At 39.3% G+C, this 12,936-nt stretch overlaps 1 protein-coding gene across 3 annotated transcripts in view; it reads right to left on the bottom strand.

Annotated features, from left to right (window-relative positions):
- Tasp1 (taspase 1) overlaps positions 1 to 12,936 on the bottom strand; it is a 270,718-nt gene that overhangs the window by 205,217 nt on the left and 52,565 nt on the right. For all 3 annotated transcript variants that reach the window (XM_036185439.1, XM_036185442.1, XM_036185440.1), the window contains one exon: positions 6,420 to 6,504. In XM_036185439.1, coding sequence (XP_036041332.1) covers positions 6,420 to 6,504 — 85 coding nt within the window. The remainder of the gene's footprint in view (positions 1 to 6,419; positions 6,505 to 12,936) is intronic.

Below are 12,936 nucleotides of genomic sequence, written 5' to 3' on the forward strand. Positions count from 1 at the left end.
CAGAAGGAACATTACCAAATTCATTTTATAAGGCCACAGTCACCCTGACAACCAAACACACAAAGATTCAACAAAGAAAATTGGGAAATTCTCAGAAAATTGGGAATCAATCTACCTCAAGACCCAGCTACACCACTCCTGGGCATATACCCAAAGGATGCTCTATTCTATCCCAAGAACACTTGTTCAACTATGTTCATAGTAGCTTTATTCATAATAGCCAGAAAATGGAAACAATCTAAATGTCCCTCAGCCAAAGAATCAATAAAGAAAATGTGCTACATTTACACAATGGAGTATTTACCCAGCTGTTCAAAACAATGACATCATGAAATTTGCAGGTAAATGGATGGAACTTGAAAAAAATCATCCTGAGTGAGGTAACTCAGACTCAGAAAGACAAATATAGTATGTCCTCACTTATAAGTGTTCATTAGCTGTAAAGTAAAAGAGAGCTATGCTATGGTCCATAGACCCAGAGAAGATAAGTAACAAGGGCTTAAGGAAGGATGCAAGGATCTCCCTGGGAAGGGGAAATAAAAGAGATTTTGTGGATGGACGTGGGGCAGGTGGGGTTGGGAACAGGAGGGATCAACTTGAGGGGTGGGCAGAATACTGGGAGAAATGACTGGAACTGAGTGGTATTTTGAGGGCAAAGTGGAATCGAGGGCAAAGTAGAACCTAGTGCAATGAAATCTACAAGAGTAAAGCAAAGATTCCTAGTAAGTGGGGACACAGAGCCTGAACTGGCCATCTTCTGTAACCAGGGAAGGCCTCAAGTGACAGGACTGTGATATCAACCCAGCCACAAAACCTTCGACCTATGCTTGTCCTGCCTACAGAATGTTCTGGGACCAGGGCCTAGCAGAATCCTCATCAAAGAGATCAGAGAGACTTTCATCCAGCAACTGATAGGAACTGATGCAGAGCTCCAGAGCCAAACATTAGGTGGAGATCGGGGAGTCTTGTGGAGAAGAAGCAAGAAGGATCAGAGGAACCTAAGGGGTCAGGGACACCACAGAAACATGGACCACAGAATAAACTGACCAGGACTCATGGGGGCTCACAAAGATCAGGGAGCCTGTAGGGTTCTGACCTAGATCCTCTGCATATATGCTATGGCTGAGTAGCTTGGTGTTATTGTGGGACTCCTAACAGTGGGAGCAGGGGCAGTCACTGACTCTTTTGCCTACTTATGGGACCCTTTTCTTCCTACTGTGTTACCTCATCCAGGCTTGATATGATGGTATGTACCTGGTCTTACACTAACAGATTATGCCATGTTTGGTTGATGCCCCTGGGAAGCCTGCTCTTCTCTGAGGGAAGTCAGAGGACAAGTGGATCTGAGGTAGAGGGGAGATGGTGGGGGAGAGGCTAGGGTGAGGGGAGTAAGTGGAAACTGTGATAGGAATGTAATATATGTGAGAAGAATAATTTTTTAAAATTTTAAAAGCACTTCTTCTTTAAAAAATAAAAATTCAAAATAAATGATAAACCTGGATAAATTAATACAAGGGACTGGGAGAATCTACTTTTAAGCTACTACAGTTATACAATGAGCTTCCAAGTATGTAAAAATTTTTTCACTATTAGGCAAGATAGAGTAACAGAATGACTTATCATCTTGTCTGAATCAATGAGGGAAAAAAGCAAAATATGAAAATCAACAGTTTCAGTCATTAGACACCAGGCAGCAAAGGACTGTTATCCTGTAGAAAATAAAAGAAATACATAAAAACCACCTTGCTGCACTCAGAGAGCTTACTTGTATGACTTGCAGAGTTTCTAGGCCACACAGTCCAGGAACCCAGCAGTCTCTAGAGCAAAGAGATGGCCTGGGCCATCAGAAGCCAGAATGGTTAGAGTTCACAGGCCATGTACAACATAGGAAACGAGTGCAGCCAGGCCTCCTGAGAGCTATAGAAAGCTCCTCTTTAGTAGTGTGCTGAATGGAAACCACAGCCTAAGAAAGAGGAAAGGTGCACGCCGTTAATCCCAGCACTTGGGAGGCAGAGCTAGGCGGAACTCTGTGTGTTCAAGGATACAGCCAGCATGGAGACACTCACCTTTAATCTCAATACCAACCATAGAAGACCTGGAGGTCTGTACAGACAGGCAGTGATGAGGAGCTCATGTGGTTGGGTTTACAACCAATGAGAAGGCAGAACAGAAAGTCATTAAAAAAGGACAGACACACAGGAAGTAGGTCTCTTGCTGAGGAAAGGACAGCAGCGGCAGTGAGGGTAAGAAAAGGTTTTTAGCTCTTAGCTATTGCTCTGACCTCTTGGGCTTTCAACTCTGCATTGGCTCTCTGTTTCTTATTTAATAAGACTGTTCATCTACAAACAGCCACTATATTAAATGTAGAAGTTAGGCAGTGGTAGCACAAGCCTTTAACCCTAGTATTCCAAGGCACTGTGAGTTCAAGACCACATTGGAAACAGCCAAGCATGATGACACACACCTTTAATCCCAGGACTTGAGATCATATGTCTTTCTTGGGAAAGACACACTCCTTTAATCCCAGGAAGTGATGGTAGGAAGCAGAAAGGTCTATAAGGCATGAGGACCAGGAACTAGAGGCTTTTAAGCTTTTAGGCTTTTAGGCTTTTAGCAGCAGTTCAGCTAAGAGCCATTCGGGTGAGGACTCAGAAGCTTTCAATCTGAGGATTCTTGGAAACAGGATCAGATGAGGAGTTGTCAAGGTGAGGTTAGCTGTGGCTTCTCTGATCTCTCCAAATTCACCCCAATACCTGGCTCCCAAGTTTTTATTAATAAGACCATTTAAGATTCGTGTTATGCCGGGCACTGGTGGCACACGCCTTTAATCCCAGCACTGGGGCAGACCCAGGCAGATCTTTGTGAGTTCGATGCAGCCTGGTCTACAGAGCGATATCCAGGAAAGGCGCAAAGCTACACAGAGAAACCCTGTCTTGAAAAACCAAAAAAGAAAAAAGAAAAAAAAAAAAATTCGTGTTACAGGATCCAATTTCTTCTGGCTTCCTCATGCACTATTCAAGCATGTGGTACATAGATATACAAACAACCAAAAAAAAAAAATATACAAATGGACACGGCATATTAAAAAATATATATATATATGGCCAGACAGTGGTGGCACATGTCTTTAATCCCAGCAGAGGCAGGTAGATCTCTGAGTTTAAGGCCAGCCTGGTCTACAAAGTGAGTTCCAGGACAGCCGGGGCCATAAAGAAAAACCTTGTCTCAAAAAACAAAGGGAAAAAAAAAAATTCAACATCCTTAATCACCATGAAAATGTAACTTAAGATTGCTTCTCAAGTCTGTTCCATCACAGTCAAACTGTTATTATCAAGAAAACAAATGACAGCAAGTACTGTTGGAGACGTAGTGAAAAGGGTTCCTTACACACTTGCAGAGTAGAGTGAAACCTTGTGCGGCCACTATGTAGATCAATATAGATGCTCCTCTAAAACAAAACAAAACTAGGCCAGGCATGGGTGATCATTCCTTTAATCCCAGCACTTGGGAGACAGAGGCAGGCAGACCTGTGTGAGTTCAAAGCTTGTGTAGTGTAGTCTACATACATAATTCTAGGCCAGCCAGAGCTACACAGTGAGATAGTATCACAATAAATGAATGAATGAATGAATGAATGAATGAATGAATAAACAGAGCTGCCTTATGATCCAGACATACCATCCCTTGGGATAAACATACCCAAAACAAATCAAAGCAAGCATACCAAAGAGATACTTAAACAACCATGCTTATTACGGTAGTGTTCACAATAGTCAAAATGTGGAAGTAACCTAGATATCCAACAACAGATAAGCATACAAAGAAAATGTAGTGCATATACCCAATGGAGTTTGATTCAGCCTGGATAGATGAGATCATTTTAGGAAAAAGTTTTCCTTGTAAAATATTAAGGTATTATACTCCCTTTGGCAACTACCTTGTTTTGTTTCGTCTCTCTTCTGCTTCTTTACGAGGCAATCATAGTGGGTTATATGGCCATTCCAAAGTGTTTGATATCCCCACACATGCAGTAGTTTAAATGAGAGGCTCTCCATAAATACCAAGCATTTGAATACACGGTGCCCAGTTGGTGACTGTTATGGAGGACTAGGATGTGTACACTGGCTGGAGGAAGTATGTCACTGAGGATAAGCTTTACGGTCTCAAAAGACTCAGGCCACTTCAAATTAGCTCCCTCTGTTTTCCTGCTTCTGGCTGTGAGCTCTCAGCTTCTGCTGCCATGCCATCATTCTGTCACTCTAACCCTCTGGGTCAGAAAGCCCAGTTAAACCTCCTTCTGTAAACTGTGTGGTCACAATGTCTCATTGCAGAAATAGAAAAGTTAATACAATGCACATTTATTATATCATCTTAGAAAATACAACTATGTAAATGCATATATCTTTATGTATAAATAGAAAATACATAATACAAAAGGCATCTCAGAATGAGAAAACCTTCAATTCAGGAAAATTGGTACTAGGCATAGGAACTCCAAAGCTCAGCATAGAACTATGGGACAGTGTGTAAGGTGAGGTTCCACTAGAAAGGCTTTAGTTGATTGAGCATGATGGTTTATACCTGTATTCCTAGCAATCAACAGGCTGAGGATCCCAAATTCAAGGTCAGTCTGGCTATATGACAAAACCCAACCAAAAAAAAGAAGGAAGAAAGAAAACTTCAGTCTACATAGCCTCAAATCTTTTGGTAATATTTTTTCCCTAACTTAGGTAGTATCAACTTGTTCAGCATATTATTTTGCAGGGTTTTTGCTGTTGTTTTTTAAGAAACTAGTGGGGCATAGTGATGCAGAGGCCAGCAAATTTCTGTGAGTTCAAGGCTCACCTGGCCTATAAATCAAGGTCCAGGCCAGCCAGATCCACACAGTAAGATCCTGTCTCAACAAATCAAAAAGAAAGAAAATATAACTTTCATTTTATTTTTAATTCTACAATGTAAAGAAATATTGCTATAAACTGAGAGAGACCACCATGAGGGTAGGGTCCCCATGACAAGTATTACTGCACTAACAGAAGAAATGGTACTTCCCCTCCACTCACTCTCCCTGTCTCACTCTCTCTTTCATTCTCATTCTCTCTCTCTCTCTCTCTCTCTCTCTCTCTCTCTCTCTCTGTCTCTCTCTCCCTCTCTCCCTCTCTCCCTCTCTCCCTCTCTCTCTCTCTTGCTTTCTCACTCACTGACTTCTTTCTTCCTCTCCCCTCTTCCTCCTCCTCTCCCCATCTCCACCTCTATAGCCCTCCCCTCCCCTCTCCCATATACTTTCAGTGAAGGACAAAACAAGAAGACAACTAACGGCATGGCAAAAAGAAAGCCCACACCAAACCCAGACAGGGAGATCTGTGAGCTTGAACTCCTCAACCTCTACATTTATGAGAGTTTAAACTTTGTGTTTAAATTAGTATTAATGTCGTCTCCTTTTTTCTACTTAGTAACAGGTCTAGAAAGCAAATTTTTTAATCACTGGGAGACATTTAGGCTGTTTATAGCTTTATACTCTACCAAGAAAATTTTATACTGTACCGTTTTTTAGGACTGACTTTTATATGTATGAATATTTTCCCTGCATGTATGCATGCATACAATCCAAGTATTTGGTACACATGAAGGTCAGAAGAGGGAATCAGGTCCCCCACAACTGGAGTTATAGATGAGTATAAAACACCATATGGGTGCTTGGAACTGAACTGGGGTCCCCTTTAAGCAAGTGCTCTTAACCTCTGAGTCATACATCTTTCCAACCAAGTTTTTAACCTTTAAATTTGGACTGTACTATTCTGAATAATGTGATGAACTTATTGTTCTTGCATAATATAGCCCTATTGCCCCAGCACAAGTTACTTAGTACATCTTTTTCCCACCACAATGACTGAGATGACACCATCATCAAAGACTGAATCCCCTTAACTTACAAGTCTGTCCTACTGACTATTTACCCTTTTCATCTCTTCTCAGTAAGATGAATAAGGTAAAAGATAAGACACTGTTAATTATTACTATTGGGTAATAGTTGCATCATGACTGTTCACAATATGCAATATAAACTTTTCTAAGAATGTCCCAAAACTAATTACTTTAAACACTAGGCTCCAGTATCTATGATAGGTTCTGAGTTTCACAACAAAATAACCCTAACTGATCACTAAGGGACACAAAATCCTCTTGAGAATCAACAATACACAGATCCAGAAATTAACTCAGACCTCCTTTGATCCATGAGATTCTATTCCATCTGGAGCTTATCAATTGTAGAGCATGCCACCATTACAGAACGAAGTATGTCTTAGTCTAAAGTCTCGTGACCACTGATACAGAACCAACAGCATCAGTCCCCTGTGGATTAAAGCAGCCTTCAAACACTAACAACCCGAGATGGAAGTCGAGAGGAACAGAGTGGTTACCAGGGAGGAATTCTGCCTGCAGAGAGCTTGCCCTTCTGCCCTTCACACAAGAGTCTGTTTGCAACTGAAACTGGATTCTTGATTCCTACAAAATAAAATTGGCATAAAAAGAAATCAGAAATGTCTTCACATTTCTCCACTTTGTTTTCTGCTGTTTCAATAAGACAACTTTAAAATACCTTGGAAATTCTTTACAGACACCAAATATACTAACACAAACTTAACATGAATACAATAAAAACTTAAAATGTACTCTATGAAAGCAGTTCTCAATCTGTAGGTCACAAACCCCTTTGGGGGTTAAATGACCGTTTCACAGGGGTCACCTAAGACCATCTGCATATTAGATATTTACATTACGATTCATTAATAGTAGCAAAATTACAGTTAGGAAGTAGCAACAAAAATAATTTTATGATTGGGGGTTACCACAACAAGAGGAACCGTATTAAAGAATCACAGCATTAGGAAGGTTAAGAACCACTGGCCAGCCGGGCATTGGTGGCATATGCCTTTAATCCCAGCACTCGGGAGGCAGAGGCAGTTGGAACTCTGTGAGTTCAAGGCCAGCCTGGTCTACCAAGTGAGTTCCAGGAAAGGCACAAAGCTACACAGAGAAACCCTGTCTTGAAAAATCTGGGGGGGGGGGGGGGGGGGGGGACCATTGGCCTTGGGGAACTCTGACCTGAGACTGTAAGCCTTTCAATTTTTAAACAAAGACATAATATGTTATACATCTAACATATATTTAGGCAAGAAATGTACACTGTAGGCAGAGAAACAGCCGCAGTCCATTTTGATAAGAGGAGAGGCCAGGTAGTAAAGGTAAATACAAGTGTGTCCCATCCATCTACCTACCCACCCCAGAACATGGAACACCAAACTGTGTGGAAAATGTGAGCACACCTGTAATCCCAGCACTTGGGATACAGATACAGGAAGATTACAGCATAGATGAGGGTAACCTAGGATATACAATAAGTTACAGGCCAACCTGGCCTATGGAGTAAGACTTTGCCTCACAAAACAAGAATCATGACAAAATTGGAACTACAAAAACAATTTTACATCCTCTTTCATAACTCATGTCCCTTATCTGCATTCAATCCTTCCATACCTCTTATATTGAGCCTTTCTGGTTCCCTTTTCTTCACGTTATAATGTACACACATGCACATTTATTTACATATATACATCTATTATTGGCTAGATCCTATATATGGAAGAGAACATACTTTTTTGTTTCTGATATTTTGTGACCTCACTTAATACTATATATTCTATGTCCATCTATTTTTCTGCAATTTTTAACTTGATTTTTCTTTAGAGCTGAGTGATATTTTACCATATATGAATATATATTAAATTGTTATCTATTCATCTATTGAAAAACAACTAGGTTACCTCCAATTCTTTGCTATAGAGAATAAAGCAACAGTAAACATGGGAACGTAAACATCTCTGTGGTTGAGTGTGGACTTCTCTAAGTGTATCCCAGGAGAGAAATATCTGGGTAATATAGTAGTTCTATTTTTAATTTTTGGAAACTCTCCACACTAATTTCCACAATGGTTGTATTAGTTTGCACCCCCACCATGATTAAGGGTTTCTTTCTCTCCACATCTTCTCCAACATTTGCTGTAATATTTTTTAACAATAGTCATGTTGATTGTGGTGAGGTGCTATCTCAAAGTAGTTTAATTTTGCATTTCCCTGATGGCTAGGGATACTGAATATTTAATTACTGAGCATTTGTATTTCTTTTCTGAAAATTCTATATTTGGTTCATTTGCTCATTTACTGATTGTCAATTTTATTTCCTTGGTATTTAAATTCTTCAGTTCTCTGTATATTCTGGATATTAGCCCAATGTCAACATGCAGCTGGTAAAGACTTTTTAACCATTCTGCCAATGGTAAACACCTTTAATCCCAGCACTCGGGAGGCGGCAGCAGCAGGCAGATGTCTGTGAGTTCAAGGCTAGCCTAGTCTATAGAGTGAGTTCCAGGACAGCCAGGGCTACACAAAGAAACCCTGTCTCAGAAAACAAAACAGAAAAGAAAAAGAAGAAAAGAAAGAAGGGTGAAGAAGAAGAAAAAGAAACATTGTCATTCTGTGGACTGTTAACTCTGTTGATTGTTTCCTCTGATGTGGGAACAAAAGTCCAAGAATGGAGTCCTGTGAGAATTCTGAGTGCTTATTAGAAAACTCCATAAAAACAAGACAAAAGTTTTGTGTGGTAGTTTGAAAGAAAATGGCCCCCAAAGGGATTGGCACTATTAGGAGGTGTGGCCTTGTTGGAATAGGTGTGGTCTTGCCCGTAAGTCAAGATGTATTAACTCTCAGCTCCTTCAGCAACACCATGACTGCCTGCATGCTGCCATGTCCCACCATGAGGTTAATGGACTAAACTTGAACTGTAAGCCAGCCCCAATTAAATGTTTTCCTTTATAGGAGTTGTCATGGTTATAGTGTCTCTTCACAGCAACAGAAACCCTAACTAAGACAGTCTTACGACCTCAGTTTCTTCAAAAACACAGAATTGTTCTTGGTATATGCCTTCATGCCCTTGGGAAGGCCCAAGGGCAGCAGACAGGAGTGAGTTTGTTTTAGATTGATTATTCATTTAGATTGAAAAACATATTTTGCAGGCTGGAGAGATGGCTCAGTGGTTAAGAGCACTGATTGCTCTTCCAGAGGTCCTGAGTTCAATTCCCAGCAACAACCATGTGTGATGAGATCTACCGCCCTCTTCTGGCTTGCAAGGACACATGCAGGCAGAATACTGTATATGTAACAAATAAATAAATCTTTAAAAAAAAAAAAAAAAAGAAAGAAAGAAAGAAAAACATTTTGCCACATGCAGCTTGTCCTTGTGACTGTATACTTTACGCATGGAATTCTTAACGTGGAGAGTATAAATTGTCTGAGGCTCTGAATAAAGTTAGCTATTGCATGAGACTTTAGTCCACCTCATTTTAAGCTGCATTCTCCCAGGTCCCACCACTTTTAAATCAGTAAACACTTAGCTGTGTAGAAACTAACCCCAAGTATCAAGTGTTGGAACTGCATGAAAATAAAAACATTTCTGTATAGGAGAGGTGTAGCAATCCACATCTAGGGTTAGGAAAGTCTCACAGAGAGCTAATCTTTGTGCAGGAACCTAACCCAGCAGGAAAAACATTCTGGAGCTATTTGTTTTCATATACATAAAGATTTGCAATGTTCTTCCTAAATTATATCAGCTGCAAAATATAACTTAGGAGCTAGCTCAGTTTGTATCATGTTTGCCACACTAGCACAAGGACCTAAACTCAATCGCCAGAACCCACATTTTTAAAATGCCTGCCATGGCCATGCTGGGGAAGCCAAGGCAGGCAAATCTTCAGGGTTCCATGGCCAACCAACCTAGTATACTCTGCAAGTTCCAAGCCAATAAAAGACCTTGTCTCAAAATGAAGGTGGAGGATGCCTGAGGAATGTAACACAAATCTTAAAAGATCTTATAATTAGAAATAACCCGGAGCTGGATATTGGGATAAATTCTGAAAGATCAGAGAAGAAGAACAAGCCAAAGCTAACCTCACTTCACCAACTTCTTACCCAATCCTATTTCCTCAGACTGAAAGTCTCTGAGTCCTCATCTGAATGGCTCTCAGCTGAACTGCTGCTAAAAGCCTAAAAGCTTAAAAGCCTCTAGTTCCTGGTCCTCACACCTTATAGACCTTTCTGCTTCCTGCCATCACTTCCTGGGATTAAAGGTGTGTGTCTTTCCAAAGTAAAACATGAGATCTCAAGTCCTAGGATTAAAGGTGTGTGTCACCATGCCTTGCTCTGTTTCTGGTGTGGGCTTGAACTCATAGAGATCTGGATGGATTTCTGCCTCTGGAATGCTAGGATTAAAGGCATGTGCTACCACTGCGTAACCTCTATGGTTAATAAAGTGGCTGTTTTGTTCTCTGACCCTCAGATAAGTTTATTGGGGTGCACAATATATCAACCACAGGGAAATGTTACCCAAGTTTTGGCTCTGGGTTCTATATATGCACACACAAATTCACATATACGTGTATCAACACATGTATGAACATGCACACATGCACTCACATGCACAGAAAAATAATAATGGGGTAAGGTAAACCATATTCATCCCAACAAAAAAGATATAGTAACTGATGTTATATTTATTCTATCTTATTTCATAGTTTTGCATTTTGTAAAATTTTCACTTTTGTATTTGAAATTGTTTTTGTTTTAGCATTTAGCATCGTGTGTCACAGGTTTCAATGCTGTTCTTTTTCTACACCTATCTACATTTTCTCTATTACTTCCCATACCTCTAACTCATATACTTTTCCTTTTTGCCCTATTTTATTCCATCTTTTTCCCTTTCTTCATTTCCTTCCTCTTTATGATTCTCTATTATTATCTTCACTGAGATTTATTACAATTTTCAAAACTACAAAAACAAAGAAAAATATTAAGAGCTGTTGTAAGAGAAAGCACCAACTCACCTACAAAGATAAACACATAGAAATGCTGGATCTCTTAACAATTCTAAGTGTCAAGAATTCAAGCCAGGCAGTAGTGGCGCATGCCTGTAATCCCAGCACTCGGGAGGCAGAGGCAGGTGGATCTCTGTGAGTTCGAGGCCAGCCTGGTCTACAAAGCAAGTTCCAGGACAGCCTCCAAAGCTACAGAGAAACCCTGTCTCGGGGGGAAAAAAAGAATTCAAGGAATGATATACATCAAGCCCTGAAATAAAAAAACTGCCAACCAAGAATGTCAAGTCTACATATTGAGTACTAAGCCAGCTAGAGCTACTTAATGAGACTCTAAAAGGAAAAAAGTTAATATTTTGGAATAATTCCCAACAAAAGTATTTCAATAATACACAAACCCTTTCAAATATAGAAAACAATACCTGATCTGTAGTATGAGGTCAGCTATGACATAATACACTAATAAGCCATGTCTCATGAACTTCACCTAACTTGCCAATAAAATTTTGTAAGGAAGGGAATATCTTTTCAATAAAGGGCAATAAGCCATTTCAAATTCCCACCAAAAATAAATAAATACACATAAAAGTTAGTCTGAAAAACTAAACACTCAGTGAAAAAACAATTTAAAAAAATAAAATAAAATAAAATAAGGAAGACTGCTTCCTAACTTTGGATAAGTACAACTTCTTAAAATACAACAACTAGCCAGTTTGGGGATTTTTTTACAGAAAGAAAGAAACAAGTACGGGCTGGAGAGAGAGTTCAGCAGGTAAGAGCACTGACTGCTCTTCCTGAGGATCTGGATTCCATCCCAGCATCCACATAGCTCATAACCATCTTTAATTCCAGTCTCAGGGTATCTAATGCCCTCTTCTGGCCTCTGTAGGCACTGCACACAAGTAGGGCATAGACATACATGCAGTCAGTCAAAATACCACATACATAAAATAAAAACTTAAAAAAGTTGAACCTTAAATGCATTATAGTAGAAAAGTTGTTCACTCAAAGACAGCATCAAGAGAATGAAAAAAGAAGTAACAGCCTGGAAGGAAAGATCCATCATATATGCATCTGAAAAGGGATTTTTAATTAAACATACAGAATATGTCTACAAAGCAATAAAAAAACAATAACCAATAAAAATGACGAGAAGTTGTAAATGAAAACTTTACAACAAGGATTTCTAAAGGTTGTATATGTAGAAGAAAAGCCATTTAGTATTCATAGGAAAACTCAAAACAATACATTTATAGAAATATTAAAATGGCTTTTAATTAAAATTACTGAATAATAATAAGCAATATTATTAAAAAACAAAGATGTAGCAAGGCTTTCAAAAAAGATTTTTCTATCACTTAGCAAAAAGCCAAGGAAATGTTCTTTGTATGACCAAATTCTACTACCTGCAGGAAGTAACCCAAAGAGTATTCAAAGAAAAGATATTTGGCAAATGGATATGTTTCATTTTGCAGAATTTAGAAAATTAAAATATGTACACCATACCATGGATACATAATGAGGATTTCAATGGGCAATGGCTTTAGTTTCTGAAAAGGCTGATTCTGTAATTTTTTTTAAGATTTATTTATTATGATACAATATTCTGCCTGCATGTATGCCTGCAGGCCAGAAGAGGGCACCAGATCTCATTACAGATGGTTGTGAGCCACTATGTGGTTGCTGGGAATTGAACTCAGGACCTCTGGAAGAGTAGCCAATGATCTTAACCTCCGAGTCATCTCTCCTGCCCAATTCTGTAATTACACATTTATTAAAAGTTATAGAAAAATGCAGAATTAAATCAGCCTGGATACTTTCAGGATGTTGTTGACCTAAGAATGGAAACCAAGATACGCGTTATGTTGGGAAAGATGTTTTGCTTTTGTTTCCAAAAAAGAAGAAAAGCTGTGGATACCATTAAAACTGATAAAGATTAGATTCGAACAGAAGAGACCTCTTGATTAGAAGAGGCAATAGTTCATTAGACAATGTGACCATTCAATCTAACGTAT

This window comes from Onychomys torridus, chromosome 4 (genome assembly GCF_903995425.1).
Source record: "Onychomys torridus chromosome 4, mOncTor1.1, whole genome shotgun sequence".
Taxonomy (NCBI): domain Eukaryota; kingdom Metazoa; phylum Chordata; class Mammalia; order Rodentia; family Cricetidae; genus Onychomys; species Onychomys torridus.